Source organism: Thunnus albacares, chromosome 14, assembly GCF_914725855.1.
Source record: "Thunnus albacares chromosome 14, fThuAlb1.1, whole genome shotgun sequence".
NCBI classification, from domain to species: Eukaryota; Metazoa; Chordata; class Actinopteri; order Scombriformes; family Scombridae; genus Thunnus; species Thunnus albacares.
Genome location: NC_058119.1, coordinates 9,447,756 through 9,466,940, shown reverse-complemented (window position 1 = coordinate 9,466,940; position 19,185 = coordinate 9,447,756). Strand labels below are relative to the sequence as shown.

General features: G+C 40.4%; 1 protein-coding gene across 1 annotated transcript; it reads right to left on the bottom strand.

The window, feature by feature from the left end:
- Nucleotides 1-6,394: 6,394 nt before the first annotated feature.
- Nucleotides 6,395-18,899, bottom strand: b3galnt2 (beta-1,3-N-acetylgalactosaminyltransferase 2). The gene is made up of 12 exons (XM_044373337.1): nt 18,617-18,899; nt 17,815-17,941; nt 17,325-17,425; nt 11,048-11,247; nt 10,701-10,796; nt 10,137-10,247; nt 9,937-10,015; nt 9,206-9,389; nt 8,743-8,868; nt 8,394-8,553; nt 8,251-8,307; nt 6,395-7,457 (listed from the first exon to the last, which is right to left on the bottom strand). The coding sequence occupies exons 1-12, from the start codon at nt 18,723-18,725 to the stop codon at nt 7,320-7,322; spliced, it is 1,488 nt and encodes a 495-aa protein (XP_044229272.1). The 5' UTR covers nt 18,726-18,899; the 3' UTR covers nt 6,395-7,319.
- Between the last annotated feature and the right edge of the window lie 286 nt (nt 18,900-19,185).

The following is a 19,185-nucleotide window of genomic DNA, read 5'->3' as shown; positions in this document are numbered from 1 at the left end:
CCTGTGGGCTTGTCTGACTTCTAAAACAAAATTTCTCATTTCCCAGTAGCTCCGAGGTTCGTCTGATTTTTAGCACTTTTGAACTTAATGCGTTTAGTGTAATTAGGAGGAGACAACAGCCGGCACTTCTCCAGAGACAACCAGCACCATCTACTGAGCACATGGGTGTAGTTGAAAATGAATATGTGACTTAAAAAGTTGTTTGCATGCATGTCTTTCTGCCTTTCACAGTGGTCGCAGTCGTCTGCTTACAAACACACTCACCCTGATGTCTTTTTAAGGATCGTACTCCATTAAATCTACCCTGCGCACATACTTAACACGCACCACCATCATTACAAGACATTGACCCATCATTGGCCTTACTTAACATAAACTGAGGTCCGCTGCACCAGATCCATGTGTTTATTTTCCAGAGCTTCCCGTCGTTTTTGCAACTGCATGCTGAATTGAAAACGCTGCGAGCATCAATGATGCGAGTTATTACAGAACTGCCTGCCATGTGCTTTGTTTTGAGGAACCTTGACTGAATACTCAGACTGGCTGGTTGCTATGGATGTGGTTGGCTTTCACTGTGACTTTTGTCTGAAATACAGAACACCAGTCATCTAAATCCGGTATTATCTGCCTCTTCTGTTTATACTTTTGTGAGTTTTTCTTCAGCTGCTGAAAAGAAACAGAGGCTATCTGTCCCAAACAGCTCTGTTGACTCACTGAAGCTCTTGCTCTTGACAGCTGCGGTTCAATTAATTATGTGTCTTTGGGATCGAATTGTGGCTTCTCTGAAAATGCATCTATTCATCAAAATGTCAAATTTTTTGTAAATCTAAGGGAGCGGTTCCTCTTGCTAATTTTCCTCCCAAGCAGCCACAAGTGCGGTAAAATGTGATGCAAATGCATTTCTGATTTGATAAACAGCAGAGACGTATGAAGTGGATTTCACAGAGCTGATTTAAGTCCATCACAATAATCAAAGCCTCTCACGGTTCTCATTTCTTTCACTCCCTCTCTCTAGGTTGACTAGATTGATTTTCTCCACCCACAGTGTCTGAGTTCTGTTTGAGGGCAAAACAGAATAGCTTTTGTGTGAAGGGTGACATGGCTCACTCACTGTCTCCCTCATCCTCTGCAAGCTTTGGATTATTTACTGGGCTGCGCTTTACACATTTGTGTCGCTTGGTAGCGTTCCAATGGATATTTCATAAATATTCTTGTGGCAACAACAAAATGTTGAACATCTCATTGCTGAGAATGGAAATGGATGTTACTGAGTTTGTCCTTTTGCTGATTCGGCTGACTTGAAGCCTTGATGCAAATTTAAACCACTTTTATTATCTTCAATTTAAGTAAGTTTTTTTTTTCTTTACTTTTACTTTACAAGTCAGTTTTTTTCCACCTTGCTTGACAGGCAGATGTGCGGTTTCACATATTTACACATCAGAGCTGCAAGAACAACAGCAGTCCTTCACTGTGGGCTGCTGAGCGGCTCCACTGGAGCAACTGGCAGGATGTTTCATCTCTCTGTCTCTGAAGGACGTCACCAACACAACCTGCTGAACGCTTTCAATGCGACTCGAACTGGTCTACAAATTGAACTATATTCAGTATATAACTATATTCCATGATGGTATGGATGGTAAGTATGGCTGGGTAATATATCAATATTATATCGATATCATGATATGAGACTAGATAATGTCTTAGATTTTGTTAATTGTAATATTGTGATATGACATGAGTGTTTTTTTCCTGGTTTAAAGGCTGCATTACTGTAAAATGATGTAATTTTCTGTACTTACCAGACTGTTCTAGCTGTTCTATTATTTGTCTTTACCCACTTGGTCATTATATCCACATTACTGATGAGTATTTATCAAAAATCTCATTGTGTAATTATTTTGTGAAAACACAAATAGTCACCCCTACAATATTGTTGTAATATTGATATTGAGGTATTTGGTCAAAAATATTGTGATGTTTGATATGTGTTTATATCACCCAGCCCTAAACGAAAGATGTTTTAAAATGTCAGATTCAATCGTTTGATCCCAACTACTTAAAAGGATAATGCTGCATTCAAGTCACATCAGAGTTACTGTAATTACGAGTTTTCAACTTATAAATAGAGTTCACATCAACCTCTAAGTTGTAATTACGACTGTGAAGCTTTCTTTTCTGAAAGGTCTGATGTATCCGACTTGGCATTTAATAATACAGAAGTGCCTGAAAACTGACTAATGTGACATAAATTATGTAATCTTTCCATACGACCAACTCAATTATCACACAACCCTCCTGAGTTGTCAGATGACATGAAGTCTTTCAAGTCCTTAACATGGGAATGTTTCCGATCCTTCCCATCCGTCCAACATAGCATGAACAGGGCAAAAAGCTTGAAATATTCCATACTTTTGTCATTGTCAACAAATTCCATTAAATGACTCTAAATGTTCTAAAAAAGCTCATTTGTTTCTATTTCAGGTCACAAATGTATATTTTCATTCTTTTAAAAAAAGGAGTTTACTAAAACAGCAGGACACTGAAAAAAAATTTGGTGTTGTAGTGTATTTACAGCAGCAGGTTCATTCAAAATAAACTACGACATCCCTGTTCATCGTAATGAAGGAACATGTCACCCAATTTAAGTGTGTGGCTAACTAATGTGTTGTTGGACAAAAGTGGAGCTCTATTGCACAGACAAGTACACTAGCAGCCTTACACAGCTATACTTGTTCATTGTTAGTTTTGGTATTTTCATGAGATTTGTTGACTATAAGAAAAACAAAGAATATCAAAAGACGTATCCTTTAATATCACTTGATGGACTTCATAATAAGCTTCTTTCACTTTACAATATTAATGCCGGTGTGGTTATCATATTCATGTCACTGTTCCCAGAACAACACACTGTTCTCATGCATAATTCTGCCAGCACACACTTGTTGTTGTCAAAACTTCACTGCTCCCTCACGTCCCATTGGGTATAAAGAGGAATAACAAAGTACTCACTTGTTTCCACCTGTCTTTATGGTACATGAAGCTGTCATTGTTGGGTTTAAAATGATTGTATATTGATTAGCACAGCTCTGAGGTCCATTCAGTGAACTCTGACACTGCTACCATATATGGTGCTGCATGGTGTTGCATGAATTGATCGAGTGGTTTCAAAGAATATCATCATCACACCAATGAGCTAATTCATGATGCTCTTAAGACAGAATGACTGCCAGACATGCTTCAGCAATGACTGAGCTAATTATCTCTCATAAACACTATCATAGTAAATCTTCCATCCATGTCACTGCAGCAGGGGTCAAGTGGGCTTATGACGCTCCGTGATTCACTCAGTATTTTCATCGCTTTGTCAAAGATATATGTAATTATGCATACTGTCTAACAGCCAACCTTCCACCGAATGTTTCTTCAAACGGATCCACAATTTCACACATTTCACAGCTGTGTTCTGCAAATGTTTGCAAAAAGTGACAGCCGTAACCTTGCCAGGCTGAGACACTGCTATGGAAATGAGAGAGCTGTGGGTGCAATTTCAAATTGGGAATGAAAATGTTGCCCCATTAGGGCATAGTTGTGTGTCTAATAATATCTCCTCATTCCTGTGAATCAGAATCAGTCAGAAATACTGGTTTTGGATGCCGGGTGTCATGAATAAATGATTTCCTCCTCATTTTAGCGCCGCACAGAGGAGGAGGAGGGTGGCGGGGTGGAAGGAGGGTTGATTGACAGGTGGTTTGTGAAGGGCGGGTTGACAGCAATGTGTAATACTCTGCGAGGAGACTTAGAATCTGGAGTTGTTTGAATGAGTATGCAGATGCATGCTGCTGAGCACACTGTAAGCTCCTCTTTCTAAGATCTGGGACAGATGTGCTCGATCTGAATCATGGTGTCTTTACTTTGACACTTCAGGTAAGATTTAATTATATCCATGATGTTTCCACAGTGCTGCCAAATAAGATACATAATGGCATATAATCTATTAAGTGTCATGTTGCTTCTATATTTGAAGATGCCCTCCAGACATGTATTAAGACATATAAAAATACTCTGCTTGGAACAATATTGTGTTTGATTTGGTTTATCCACAAAAAAAAGTATCATTACCATGTTAAAATCCTTAAAATGGCATCTCCTCCTTTTTCCCTCATTATATCTATCTATATATACAAACATATTTCATTTCAAAAGTTTAAGTACTTTGCAGAAGATGTCTTCTACTTCACTGTTAAGTCAAATTTCAGTGTTTGTGCACTGGAGGCTTCAAGTATCCACATCACACTTGTGTTGGCTGAATATTAGAACCAAATTGGCTCTAAACTATTTGTGATGTCACAAATGTTACTAATTACCAGTGTCACCGTGCATGACATAGTTTATAATCCTTTCATAAGAGCATATTCTGAACAATGTGGCGATTATAGTCATCTGATTGGGCTGTGTGGGTACATCTGACACAAAAGATTAGGAACCACTGGTCTAAAACAATCAAGTAAAATGTGCCAAAGACAGACATCAGGAAAATAAGACTCAAATTTGTAACGTCAACACATTCTTGTATTCAATCTGCAGCACAAGAAGATGATGAGTTTTGGGAAAGGGTGCGACTCAAGATGAAAAGGATTTTATAAATACAATTAACTCGAGCGCCCGAGTTTCCTCTATTTTCTCAGAGCAGTGCTTGTCACTGGCTAAACGGATGATTGCACTTTCATGGCAAAATATTAATAGAGTGAAAATAAGTCAGTGGTTCAGGGAATTGTACTCTTGTCGTCGCTTAGAAAAGATTACATATGCGCTTAAGGGCAGAGACGAATCAGAATGTGCGGGGTCGATTTATGTCAAATATTTGGATGAGTCGGATATTCTGGGTCAGTAAAATGAGCTTGAGATCTGTTCTTTCTGCTCTGCTGGATTGTCATAATCATTTTCCAGTTCTTTAGTCTTGAAACATCCAGCTTTGGGAGCAACTTCATGTTCACAAATATTGATCTCTCAGAGAACAAAGGAATCATTGAGTAGTGTTCCCCTTTGACGCAACATTATGTCACACATTCTAAGTCTTGCTTATGCCAAAACATGAGCCTTTTTTCCCTAAAAATATGAGGCAGTAATCAACAAAACAGCTCTCTGCATGATATGTAAGCACACTGAATTTGTTGTTGTTTTAAAAAGTTAATATTCGCAAGAAATAAAGCGTGATAATCCATTAAAATAAAGGGACTAGCTGAATAAGAAGCCTGAAAAGATGCTTAATTTAATTCACAGCTGCAATTTGTGGGTAAATATGGTGCAATTTGTCTCAAGTTATTATGATAGAGTGAGATTTGGTTGATTGATCGTCTGCTCTATATGAGGGAACAGGACTAGAATGAAATGAGGAAGAGGATTTGGAGATCATCACAGAGAAAAAATGCTAATAATTTAAACACTTTACATCAGTGAGTGACAATATCCCCGTAGCACTCATCAAAGTTGAGACAAATTCAATAACTTCATCTTCTAAAGAAGCACTCGAGCAGAAATGAGAAGTGAGCGTTTTTTCATCTGCGTGTTATTTCCTGCTTCTCTTTCTCGGTTCACAGTGAAGGGCTCCCAGCCAAATCGGGGAGAAAGGCTGATGGGGTGAAAAACGCAATCCTTATCTACGTAGGAGAGTGGAACAGATGCGTATATGACTTTGTTATCATGCAGCTCTCTGAAAGAGAGGAGACGAAAGGATAATAGGGGGAGGGAGAGGAGGGGGGTGTTCACGGGAAGAAGAATGTGCGCTCACATGTCAGGTTAATTGCAGGGATAGGTGTTGTGGCAGGTAGGACAGCTTAAATAAAACAAACGACTTGTATTATCCTCCATTAGTAAAATATTCTGCATATTCTTTCATTATTTACTAAAAATATACAGCAAAGCAATCTAATTCTAATGACTCAGCATCAATCACATGGCTATACTTCATTAAACAAACACATCACTGCAGCAGCTAAAAGCATATGCTAAGGAAAAGCTCAAACCCTATTATATTTGCTTCATGTCAACATTTTAAAGGGCTGGAGGTGTTCAATCCTATTGATTAACATGAAGCCACTGATCAATTTGGTGCTAAAACACTCCACGTTTCCCTGTTCAACATTCCAGCGTTGTCCATCTCACTGTCTCAGGAAAGCAATCACCAATAGAGATCAAAGTGATTTCATATTCCTTTTAAGTATGGAAAAAGCGGACTTCTGTAACAGCATGAGCAATGTCTGTTTGCTGACTGTGTTTCTCTGGTAGCGCGGTGCCGACAGTGCAGCACTAACTGCTTGAAGACTTGACAAGGATCCAACAGAGAATCAGCAGCACCTGTGTGCATCATCCCCAAAATAAACAAGGAAACCATTAATCGCTCTTTAGTGTTCTTTATTACCTGTGAGGAGGGTTTCATAAAACCAGTGTTAAACTAATGAGTCTATTTCACAGTCACTCTGACTGCTTATTCAGGTTCCAAAAATTAGTGTTGCAAATACATGGATTTGTCCAATTAAAATCTGTGTTTTTTTTTTATCACAAGTGTTAACATACATATGACGCCTAACAGATACGGTAAGGCCACAACACTATTCGCACAATGACAGTTACAGTACAAACTGTGTGTTTGTGAGAAAGCTCGTCATAAATCTACAAATAGTGAGGAGGATGAAAAGCTTAAGATTATAATTTACAAAAAATAGCAATGTAAAGCAAACATCTTCAAAACAGCATCAAATTTCCCTTTTTAAACCAGAAGGTTTAAGTCTGTCAAGTATCAGAGCACCAATAATTAAAAGTACTCAGTGTTTCTGTACATGATGACCATCACATGCTGGTATTGCATGGTTTTCTTACTCTCATCACTGTCAGTTATCACATAACTTAAAACATCTCAACTTTGATCTGGAGTCATTTTCCACTCATGTCAACAAATCTTATGCGTATCTGTTTTACTTATGATATTTTTACTTTAAAATTGAATCACTGAGCTCATGATACAAAGACTAACATTATGCTACAGCTACATGTGAGTTTTTTAAACAAATTCTGAAGCTTTAAATGATTTCTGTTGATATTTTGTAAATATTATTATATTATACCTGCGACGGAATCTCAAAGTTTTTCCAACAGAAAGTCCCACATTTCAAAAATCTGTGTTTATATCATATAATAACAACTGATAAAACTCTCAAACATCTCAGTTTGGGATTTTAAGGAGACCACAGAAACTGAATTGACAACCAGTGTTGAGTGCATTTTACCCACGGAGCCACGTGGTGAGTGTGGTGTGAACAGATTTAGTGGCCCCAGGGACATCCACAGGGGTCTCCACAGGCCCTCTTCCTGTCCCAGAGGACGTGCAGCTCCTCGGCTGTGTGTTGGGGAGACGACAGCATGTCAAGGTAGCACTCTTTCTCACAGAGCCAGCCGGGGTCCTGGCAACGGGGAAAGGGCAGGACAGTGGATGTGTTATTATGCACACAGTGATTTAGCAATTAACTAATCCTGGTTTAGCTCTTACTTGGGTTAAACTGTTAATCTGCACCTTTGATACGTTGTAACCGGGCCTCTGAGTTGCCAAGATTAAACCAGTTAACACAACATTCCTGATGGTGTTTCCAGATGCATATTCACTCCATAAGCAAATAAGTATGTAAAAAAATCAAACAATAAGCAAACAAACCTGTAAAGCACCTTGAACTGCCCTTACCTACAGTATATAAAAAGGTGCTACACAAATAAAGTCACAGCATACTGAGTCAGACACCCTAAATAATTAATTAAAGAGTAAAATTCTAATTATATTTTTTAATAATGTAATACCTTAATGTTTCTCGTGTTTTACTTTTTAATTAAATGATTTTAGTATCTTCAACTATGTCCAACCGTTGTCTCTTATGATGTGATTTTTTAAAATCTTTTGTGTCTGATAGTTTTTGTCTGCTTCCTGGAAAGAACTGATTGTTCATATGATTATATTCTCAAGTTTTTAGTTCCTATTTTAAATTTTTTTTTAATATTCAACATTGACTGCCTGTCTCCATCTTGATTAATGGTTAGTGGACTGTAAAAACACCAGGGACAGCGATGGGACTTATGATTCTATCAAAGTTAGTTATGTTATATTGTGTAAATGTATTAGAATGTTATCAATAAAACCAAACCATCACCATCATGGTGCTGGAGTTGACAGATCTGAATGTCTTTCAAGCATTTTTTTTTCCTCACCTGATATTTCTGTGGTCCAACAGCTGCCATCCATATCCCCATGCTCACATCTTCTCCCTGTAACAACACATTCAATTCCTCACTTTACATGCGTGATTATCTGTCAATATTTGCCCACAGTTGCTTGGTGCTCAATACTCCACCTGGTAGGCCTTTAGTTTCTCTGCATTACTGGCGAGCCACTGGACCAGGTCACGTGAGACCACATAGCCTGAGCCGCAGGCAAACGCCGGGTAGGCTGGACTAGCGTACTCCAGCTCCTGCCACTTCCCAATGCGATCCACTGCCCAGCTCTGCCTGAAACTAGGTCAGGATGGTCTGTGTTAGCACAGCAGACATATTATCATCACATCTCCCTTTCGCATGACCCTTCATGATTTTGAGTACACAAAGCATTCATGATTCTTTCATCTAAAGTTCAGCTGAGCTCAGAAGTGCAAACAGGAGTGCGTAATACACTGTCAACAGGAGCTGACACTAAATTGTACTTACTTTCCCCACCAGAAATTGCTGCGCCTGAGACCCTTGTGGTCAATCTTCATTAATACTGAGTCCACGTCGATGTAACAATCATCATCCGTCTTCAGGAGCAGATTAAAGTCAGCGTTTCCAACAGACCTGCCAGGGAGGGAATTTGCAACCTTAATTAAAGCCCACCTTCTGATTTTTTGCAATATCCCAGAGCGGATTTACTTTAAAATACCACTGGGAGTGAAGGGCAAGAGGTCTTGCAAAGAAATAACACACTTGCCAAGTCAAAACTTCAGACCACTCTGTGTATTTTGCAACCTGATGACTCACAACTGTACTTTTTCCCTGACTGAGTGATTGCAATCGTGATTCTAACAGCGAGACATTTTGAGACGACGGCATACTTTCATTTCAGGTTACTGATTTCCTCAGAGGGCCCAGGCAATTTGGAGACAGAGAATCGAGTCATTAGCACTTGGCATACCATTTATAGAACTGAAGCAGTTTGGAAGGCACGTTCCTGTAGGTGTCTACCACATCTACGAACACCATGTCGCCATGCCTGAGGCTCTCCCGCTGCAAGGCGGCATCCTCCTGCCTCAGCCTGGAGGCATGGTGCTCCATCCTGGCTGGGCGGCCCCGCAGGAACCTAGACATACCGTCTCCATCTGACACACAGGTGGGCACAGGGAGTTGCATGACGGGAGTAATGAGGAAAAAAAAAACAGAAAAATGGGACAAATGGTAAATGAATTTCAATCCAAAATGGAATAATACCTGTCAAAAATATTCTATTAACTGCAATTTTTGGATAATAAGTAAATGTCTGGCTGGCAAACAATAGATGATAAAATTGTCACAGAGTGGATCGTTAGCTCTGTGTTAAGATATATTGAATGGTGAATTTAATTTTGTTTTCCTCAAAATGGCTATTTTGATCCATTTTCAGATAAACTCAAATGCAAACACATGCAGGAGGTAAAATCAATAATGTAACACATCAGGGTAGAAAGGGGAAAAAAATATTATTTCCCATTTGGCACGTATGCAAGAGCCCTGAGGCGAAAAAAGGAGCTAATCTCATAACCTGCCAGAGTGAACAATGTTTTTTAAATTTTTACATAGGGACTCCTTTTCAGACAGTTGGCTCATGGGCCGATTGTGATCGAACTGTTTTCATAAAAAGCTCAGAATTAATTCTGTTGCTGGACCAACCGTAAATAGTAAATGTGAACCCTCCAGCCAAACCAGGAAATCCAAGAGCACTTCTATGAGGCAATATGCCCTCTGCTATCTGTAATACCAAAAAAAAAAAAAAAGAGAAACATTTTTTGACTTTTTAAAACTTGTACTACACTCTAAAACTTGATATAAGAATATTCTTCATATTTTTGACACCACATGTGAAGACGTACAGAGGAGATCTTGAGGACGCCTCCTCCATCATTAAGCTGGACAGAGGAGGAGTTGACTGTGGTCAGTCCAGCAGAGTCCAAACTCTCCCAAACCAGCGTCCCCTCAAAACCCTGAATAAAAGAGACAATCATTGTAATCCTCTGCATGTGTAGCATGGTGTTTTTCTTGATGAACAGTATATGCAGGACCGTACCTTCCATTGAGAAGACTGGCATCATGTTGTCTGTATTATTTCTAGGAATTTCTGGGGTTTAGTGTCTTTGAAACAGCATTTAGAATTTAATTTACTGTTGGTAAATAAAACAGTAACACTTTATTGTAGCTGTGTCCTTCCAGGAAATAATTATGCACCGATAATGACAGTTGTGTTGAGTTTATAATGATTTTCAGAGGAACTGTCTTTGATGGAATGGCTCCACTGAAATGAAATTTTCACAAAATATAAGTAAACAGCTGACTATGAAAAATCCAAATCATTTTAAATTTTAGAGACTTTAATATCTTTGGAGGGTTGGTGGACTGTGACTCATGACTACGGCTCTGAGTTTATGTGAAAAACTGACCTTAGGCAAGATGAACTGCTCCACCGGTTTGTACCACATCCCCTTCACGAGGGTCCCTGTGCTGATGGCACTGAAGCGAGCAGTAACCACTGCCTCCTGCAAAAAACAAAAAATGTTTACCCATAAAATATTCATGTTTTTTTCCTTTACCTCTGAACTAATTTACCTTCAGCTACACTGAATGCTACATGACAGCTTGTTATCTTTACACAAGTAATCCAAAAAACGAGTTTCAGTGTATATCTTTAACTGAGGTGGTAAACAGTTGCAGTCCTCCAGCTGCCTCCAGGCTCCACAGAGAAGCAGTATATGGGATACATTGTACTCATAGGTCAAGGCTTCATTACCTCCTGATCCAGCTGAAGAAGCTTCACAGTCACGTTGCTCTGAAGCTCAGGCCTGCTCCCGCTGGGAAACACCCCTAACCTGGTGATCACCACCGGGTGGAGGACCTTGAAATCCAAGGCGATAGCTGACACGTCGGAGGGGACGAGTACCGAGGGGTCAGACACGGTCACAATTTCCATCTCTGCATCCTGCCCTGCCACTGGGACAGAGGGAGGGCAGGGAGTTACTGAACAAGCACAGGTGAAATTTATTACGATCCCAACATGCTGACGATGTCTCTTTTCAGTGATGAAGACAGGGTGATTTTGGGGGGAGGGAGAGCGCACACAGAAGAAGGAAGACTCTGGTAAAGCTACACCATCAGCACTTTGAGGAGCTGGTCCTTCTAGAGCTTCTGCTCGTGAGTGTGGTTTCTTAATTACAAAAGAGAAGTTTATTACCCAGGAGATCAATGAAAAGATCAAGGCTGTTAAAGGGAAGCAGGCTTTTTAGTTTATATGCGTTCTACTGCTGCTCGCTCCAAAATAAAGGCAATTAGAGGTGACGAATCAAAGACAACAAGAAAGAAGCAGTTTATCAAACCAAATGTTTCTCACATTGAGTGGAATTGAGCTGCAGGATTTTCTTGGTGTGTAGGATATTTAATAACCCTGCACTGACTAAATATAAATGCTTAGTTTGTGCACATTTGTCAAAACAAATAACAGCACTGATTCTCTTGGCACTGGCCAGTGTGGGATTACCAATTTATTCAAGGGAAAAATTAATAAAACTTGGCGTGAATCATAAATAATTAACAGTTTAATGTTATTTAACAACCACACCATTGAAGCCAATGCACAAGTCCCTTAAAGTGCAATTCCATTGACGGCCGCTAGGTGCTGGCTCCAAGAAGTCCCTAGCTCCAATAGACTCCCGTTCAAAAAGCATCAACTTCTCATGAAATACTGAGACAATACATTTTTTCAATGAGTCATTATGGTCTCAAGTGCTAAATTCAGGCTCTCTAATAAGAGTGGTGGTGGTCATCTTGGAAATTATAGCTCCATTAATAAGATAAAGACAGATAATAGCTAATGTCTGCCGTGTGGCCGTTGGTTGACAGCTGTGATTGACAGTTGGCTCACCTGCTGTCTTCCCTGGCTCTGGGACGCAATATTTCAGTAAGTTTAATATAACTTGATAATGATACCGGCTGTGTTGTTAGCTGATGTTAGCCTAAGTCTGCACCGCTTGGTGTTCCCAGTGAGCTAGCGTTAGCTTGGGTCCAAGGTAGCAGGGCGTGTTTCCATGTAAGGTGTGTTTTCATGACAGCATGAAAGGCAACACCCCGCACTCCTTATTCGGAAGGTCCAGGCTCCAAACAGAAAAGATGGAGCCGACTGTGAGCGGTAACTCTGGGCTTCAAACCAGCTCCAATGCAAACCAACAGCTGATGTCACACCTTGCTACGTCCATCTTTATATACAGTCATTGGTCCAGACTGAAATATCTAAAAACTATTGGATGGATTGCAATGAAATTTAGTACAAGCATTCATGGTCCCCAGAGGATAAAGCCTACTGACTTTGGTGATCCTCTGACTTTTCCACTCACCATGAGGTTCACATTTGAGGTTCAGAGTGAAATATTTTATATTTATAACTGGATTCATTGCCATCAAATTTACAACAGAAATTCAACTTCCTTAGAGGATACATTTTAATAACTTTGGTGATCCTCTGACTTTTCCTCCAGCGCCACTTTTTACTTACAGTACATCTTGATGGATTAGCACAACACACACAACGCTCAACATATTCTCATGACTTTGATATGAAGAACCAGATGGTGTGTGTCCAAGACTGCTTAAGAGCTGTGCAGCCCAACTGGGTGAGCCTCTCCAGAGGATCAAAAAAAAAAAAAAAAAAGGGGAGGTCCTGGTTCTGTAGAAAACATCATGTCTTGTACTGGTACCCAACGTAGGGCACCAGAATGAGCTAAACAATTACAGACCGGTGGCCCCACACATCCTGAAGACCCTGGAGCGGCTGCTTCTCCATCCACTGAGACCCTATGTCAAACTTGCATGAGACCCCCTGCAGTTTGCGTACCAGGAACACATTGGAGTGGACGATGCTGTCCTCTACATGCTCCACCAGGCCTATTCTTCTCTTGGATGAGCTAGGTGGTTATGTTAGGATTATGTTCTTTGATTTTTCGAGCTGGGATTGTGTCTCTGGAACGGCGATGAGCAGCACTGGGGCTCCACAGGGGACTATTTTAGCTCCTTTCCTGTTTACATTGTACACAGCGGACTTTAAGTGCTGCCATATCCAGAAATACTCTGATGATAGTACTACTGTGGCGTGTATGAGGAAGTACAGGAATACAGGGGTCTGACGAATAAGAACTGCCTCCTACTAAGCACCTCCAATTCCAAGGAGATGGTGGTGGATTTTTCGCAGGTCTAAGCCCCCTCTTCATCCAGGACATTGAGGTGGTGCAGATTTACGAATACTTAGGTATCTTAGGTGCATCTGGACAACAAGATGGACTGATCCTTGAACACAGATGCCCTCTTCCGAAAGGGACAAAGTCGGCTCTTTTCATAAGGAGGCTTAGGTCCTTTGACATCTGCAGTAAAATGCTGCACGTTTTATTAGTCGGCAAGTGTCCTCTTTAACGCTGCGGTCCGCTGGGGAGGCAGCATGACAGACAAGGACACTAGGTGGCTGGACAAGCTGGATAAAAAGGCTGGCTCAGCGCTTGGCAGGAGGTTGGCCTCACTGGGGACTGTGGTGGAAAGATGCACACAGAGTAAGGTGCAGGCCATCCTGGACAATGTCAGTCATCCCCTCCACAACACCTTGGCAGGCCAGAGAAGCAGCTGCAGCAGACAGCTCATCTCATTGCACTGCAGGATTGAACAGTTCAGGAGATCCTTTGTCCCCACAGCCATCAGGCTTTACTAAACCTCAGCCAATGGCAGGGTCTCATGACCTGGGGTCTCATTTATAAAACAGTGCGTAGGATCCATACTAAAAGCGTACGTGCGCACAAAAGCTGAAAATGACATACACCAAAAGAAAAGAAAGATCAGATTTATAAAACCATGCATACGTACAAATGCAAGCAACCATAAATGTTCGATGCAAAAGCCTTCATGAATATTGATGTACATGTGTTCCTTTCGCCAGACCAATCAGTCTCTCTCTCAAGACGCCTGACCAATCAATGTCGAGTGTAGTGTCACCTCTCGTTTGTCACTTGCACTTAGGCAGCTGCAGAGGAGGGACCGCAACAGCCGTGAACAGACTTTTACTGTTTTATCTCCCCGTTTTCGGACTTCTTGAAGTTATGTGTGTAACCCAAAACAACCATATACACCTTCAATAAACATTCCTGTGGAGCATAAAGACAGACATCTCTGGTTAAGTTCTAAGCAGACACGCTGCAGTGGGCCAGTTCCTAGTTAACCAGTTTAAGTAGTTTTTACACCACACACTCAATATCTAATATACAACAAATACTTTAATTCATTTATATTTACTCCATAATCCAGCATACAAATGTTTCTCTATTTTACACAGTCTATGTATGAGTGCTGGTGAGGTGACTGGAGAAGGCAGAGTGTGTGTGGCAGCCACTGCGGTGTCTCCAGTGCGCTTGACAGCACAGTTGTGTTCATTGCAGCTATTTTACAAACAAAAATGACATGAAAAACTAATTAAAATCATACTTGATGATATATGAACAGCATTTTAAGATATCATTAAAAATCAATTAGTGCTGTTCTGTAATCCTTTAAAGTTATTTGATGTCATCTTGGATTTCTACAACCGATGCTGATAAGTTCATCAGCTAGTTAGCGTAGTTGAGGTGAAAAGGAATCAGTATATTTATGCTTCATATCGGGGAACGGCGACCAGACTTTCCTGAATCCTGCCACCTGTCACAACCTGACATCATTCATTTCAGCAGCAGCTGTGCTGCTCCACAACTGACCCTCTACTCTGCACTCCGGCTGACACAGTGCTGATGAAATAATGAGCGGACTTTGATTTGAGATTTGAGTTGGATTATATCTTTTCAAATTGAAAGGTGCTTATGGAATAGTTATGGCTCACTGGCACAGGCACAAATAACACTGCTGATTGTAATGTTTATGATAAAGTGGATCTATAATTAATGTGTGATATGAAGTGAAATTAAATGTGGGAGAGGCATCATTATACAATCTGGCTTTGCTTCAATTCATCTCTCTCTCTCTCGTTCTCTCTCTCTCTCTCTCTACCTCCCTATACAATAATCTTTCAAGGACTATGTGGTACTTTTTATTGGTACCTTTTATTAATTAATTAATTAATTAATTTATATGACTCTTTGCTTTTAAGTAATTTTGTTTATTAACCGTGTGCATGCTATCTATCTATCTATCTATCTATCTATCTATCTAGACTTTTCCTCTAGCACTGTCATGAGGTTGCCTTTTTAGTTCTTTATTGAAATATCACAACTACTGAAATTTGATCCACGCATTCATAGTCTCCAGAGGATGTATTGTAAATTGTTATCCTGACTTTTCATGTGGTGCCATCATCAAGTCAAATTATGCCCAATATTTTAGTTTATGACTCAATGTCTGCAAACTCATGACACTCCCATCAGATTCAGCTGTGCTTTGTGTTTAGTGCTAATTAGATGCTGCTAAATGCTTGTGTGCTAACACACTAAACCAACATTGTGAGCATGGTAAATATTATACCTGCTAAACAACAACATGCTAGAATATTGTGAGCATGTTAGTATGCTGATATTAGTATTTAGCTTAAGTACAACCTCACAGAGCTGCCAGTATTAGTATAGACTCTTATTTGTTTTAATATAAAGCAACAACTTATGTTCTATAATATTCAATATTTACATTTCAACAGTAAATGATGCAATGTACACATTTAATTACAACTAGTGCTACATCTAACAGTTATTTCCATTATTTGTTACTCTGCCTATTATTTTTTCAGTTAATTGATGAATAGTTTGGTCAATAAAATGTCAGAGAGAAAAATGTCATTCACATTTTTGTAGAGCCTAAGAAGACTTGAAGAAGAAATGTCTTGTTTTGTCTGACCAACAGTAGGAAGCCCAAAGATATTCAATTTACTACAACAGAATACCTTTAACAGCAGGTATTCATATTTCAGGGGCTGGGATCAGAGAATTTTTGGCACTTTTTTTCTTATAAAGATGACTCCCTTGTCAAAACTGTTGCAGAGTAATTTTCTGTCAATAGACCAATCACAACATGTCGACAAACCAATCAAACACTGTAAACACATAAAGTCTTTATTTCCCCCCACTGAGTCTCAAACTCTTTGAATGTCTTTGAAGTTTTGACTTTCTCACCGACAGAAAGCTCACGTACATTCTGTTGGGAACAGAATGACTAAAACAAAGTCTGAGATGCTATTTAGTATTCACCTTATTGTGGTCCTGACCAAAAATCCCTGTGATGAATGCGGCACGGACAAACATATTTCAACAACAATTAATTGTCCGCTTAGCGACCTGAATCCTGAGTCAGGTACCCAACTGTGTTTAAAAGCAGCCATTGTCTCCTTCTCTTCAAATCACACTGAGCATCTCGCACCAGAGCTGCCGCCTGCCTCCCATTCTGAAGCGAATCACGTCAACACTTACAACCATTAACACGCTGGAGTGCAGAGAATGGGCAGGAAAAATAAAACATTGCCATGACCCTAAAGGTCACCGTCTGAAAAGGCCTATTCTGATGAGCGGTAATTATGTTTTCATGAAGGCAACAAACACTGAACCGAGCGGGAAAAGTAGTTGAATTGGACTGGCTCAGTGAAGGTGAGAGAAATAACAATTACTGAACACTTTCAAGCTGACAGTGAGCCTGTTCAATTATTTCACATACAGTGTGTCAGTGCTTCATATAGCTTTACTTTTCAAACGTTAGTACGCATCTCTACTTACGGATGCAGCAGCTGCATTGACTGTGAGAGATTTCTGCTTTGGCCTTGGGTATGGAAAAGAACTGTGTCCTTGAGGAGTGGATGAACACGAATAAAAGGTGTTTTACTTCTTTTCTAAGCATTCATTCTTTTCATTCTTTCAACTTCTCTCCTGTTATTCTGCCTTGGCTCCACTATTGACAATTGTACGTGCAAGCAACAGATTGTACCCGGAGCATCTCTGTGTATTGAAGCTGCAGATGTCCACTCATTAGTGTGTGTGTGTGTGTTTGATTTCTTCTCTTTTTTTTTTTACCTGGCTCAGTGACGTTCAGGAGAGAGCAGGAGTAAGGATCCTCTCTGTCCTCCTCTGGAATGGGACACCCATGTTTGCCCACGATAAACTTCACCCCCACTCTGAAAACAAGCACAAACACTATTGCATTCATCTTTTTTTTTGTGCACTATTAGGCTACAAGATGTGTTTTTTTTTTCCCTAAAGCTTGTCCATCTATCCACCTTCCGTTACCATGGTTACTGAGGGTTGCTTAAAGGCCATCACACCGTATCTGTGCTCAGATCGCTGAATGAGAAGGAAATGGGCAAAAAAGGAAGAATGAAAGCGAGAACAATATTGGCCGCTGGTCAGGTAAAGATAAAAGGGTTGATGGGGCAGTCGGTTATTCGCTGCCAGCTGCAGGCTTTTTTTTAACCACTATATGAATCTGGCCAGGGGAGAAAAAAATAAAAAAATAAAACAAAAGACAGAAAAGTAAGTGGTGAAGTTCACGCTCCACCCTACAGACCTGTGCTGAAAGTGGGGGTGATCTTGGAGGTAGCCCAGCCAGGTCTCCCTTATCGCTTGTCGCAGCTCATAATGGTGTCTCGCTGACAGCACTCCCACCAGAACTTCATAGAAAGGTAATGCTTCATCTACATCGAACACAGAAACCATTGTCATAGCCTCATCATTTCCACAAATAAACAGCCCTGTGATGAGGTATTAAATGTAAGGATGGGGTAAAATATGACCTACAGCTGGTGACAATGATAAGGCAACGAACCAGAGATAAAATAAAAATAAAAATCACAGTTTGAGGTGAGCATGATTTATTCTTCCCATTCCTGATCCTGACAGCTGTTTCCTCTGATATTTAGTTTGCACTGACTTACTGGGATGCATCCTATAATGCACCTCATGAAAATGTATGTCTTCATGCATCAAAGGTGGTTAAACGATATTTCTCTGATTAAAAAAGGTGAACAGACTAGATTAGACGGGGTTATCCTCCAGTATACCTCTGGTCATAAGTGATAATCCATGTGAAACCAGCACAGAGGACAGTAGTTGCACTATAACAAGGCAACGTTAGACTATCCCAGCAACGCCCAACACTACTGAACTGTTACATTATTTCACACTCAAACACACACACACGTGAACAAACACTATCTTGCGCGAGCACACATTCAAACCAGTAAGCTTCAACTACCTGTTCAAGACACAAACTATCAACCACAACAAACACGCCGGGGCGAAGCGGATGTAAAAAAAAAAAGTTGCGAGGCTTGAGGAGGTTTAGGCTAAAAATAAAAAAAAGAAAGTACCGGAGTGCGTGTTGTTGTCCAGCGGGGTGGAGGAGGGTCGTTGTGCCAACCACAAGTGCACCAGGACGGCGACAGCACAGGGCAGCAGAATGAGCGCTAGCCTCCGCATGGACGGAGCCCTTCATTCAGCCGGAGCAGCCTTCAGCTTTAGCGGCGCGGAGCCTCTTCCTGAGCCGCACGGCACTGCACGGTGTGAGCCGCTCTGTGTGTGCGCTTCATTTCAGCTCCGCAGCTCTCCGCCGGGCTCTCACCACTGCCTCATGTCTGCCTCCGCTGCTTGGAGAGCTGCACCAATGGGAGACGAGAAGCCCTCCCGCGGTGCACTCTGGGACATGGAGTTCAACACGCTATAGCCAATCACATACAGTATAAGCCTGAAAATAGGAGTGATTGTATTGGCATATGGTAGGTATACAAAATATAAATACGTAAAAATATTGGAAAAAACACATTTAAGCCACATTATTATTATTATTATTATTATTATTATTATTATTATTATTATTATTATTATTATTATTATTATTATTATTATTGTAGAACTATTGGTATTAAAATAACACTTTAAA

What these genes read in the sequence shown, in the direction of transcription:
- b3galnt2 (XM_044373337.1), bottom strand. Translation starts at nt 18,725, where the DNA reads ATGCGGAGGCTAGCGCTCATTCTGCTGCCCTGTGCTGTCGCCGTCCTG. An exon ending in AGCAGTTCATCTTGCCTAAG is followed by an intron (nt 10,248 to 10,700) that starts GTCAGTTTTTCA and finishes TCTTTTATTCAG; the next exon opens with GGTTTTGAGGGGACGCTGGT. An exon ending in CTGCTTCAGTTCTATAAATG is followed by an intron (nt 8,869 to 9,205) that starts GTATGCCAAGTG and finishes CCTCCCTGGCAG; the next exon opens with GTCTGTTGGAAACGCTGACT.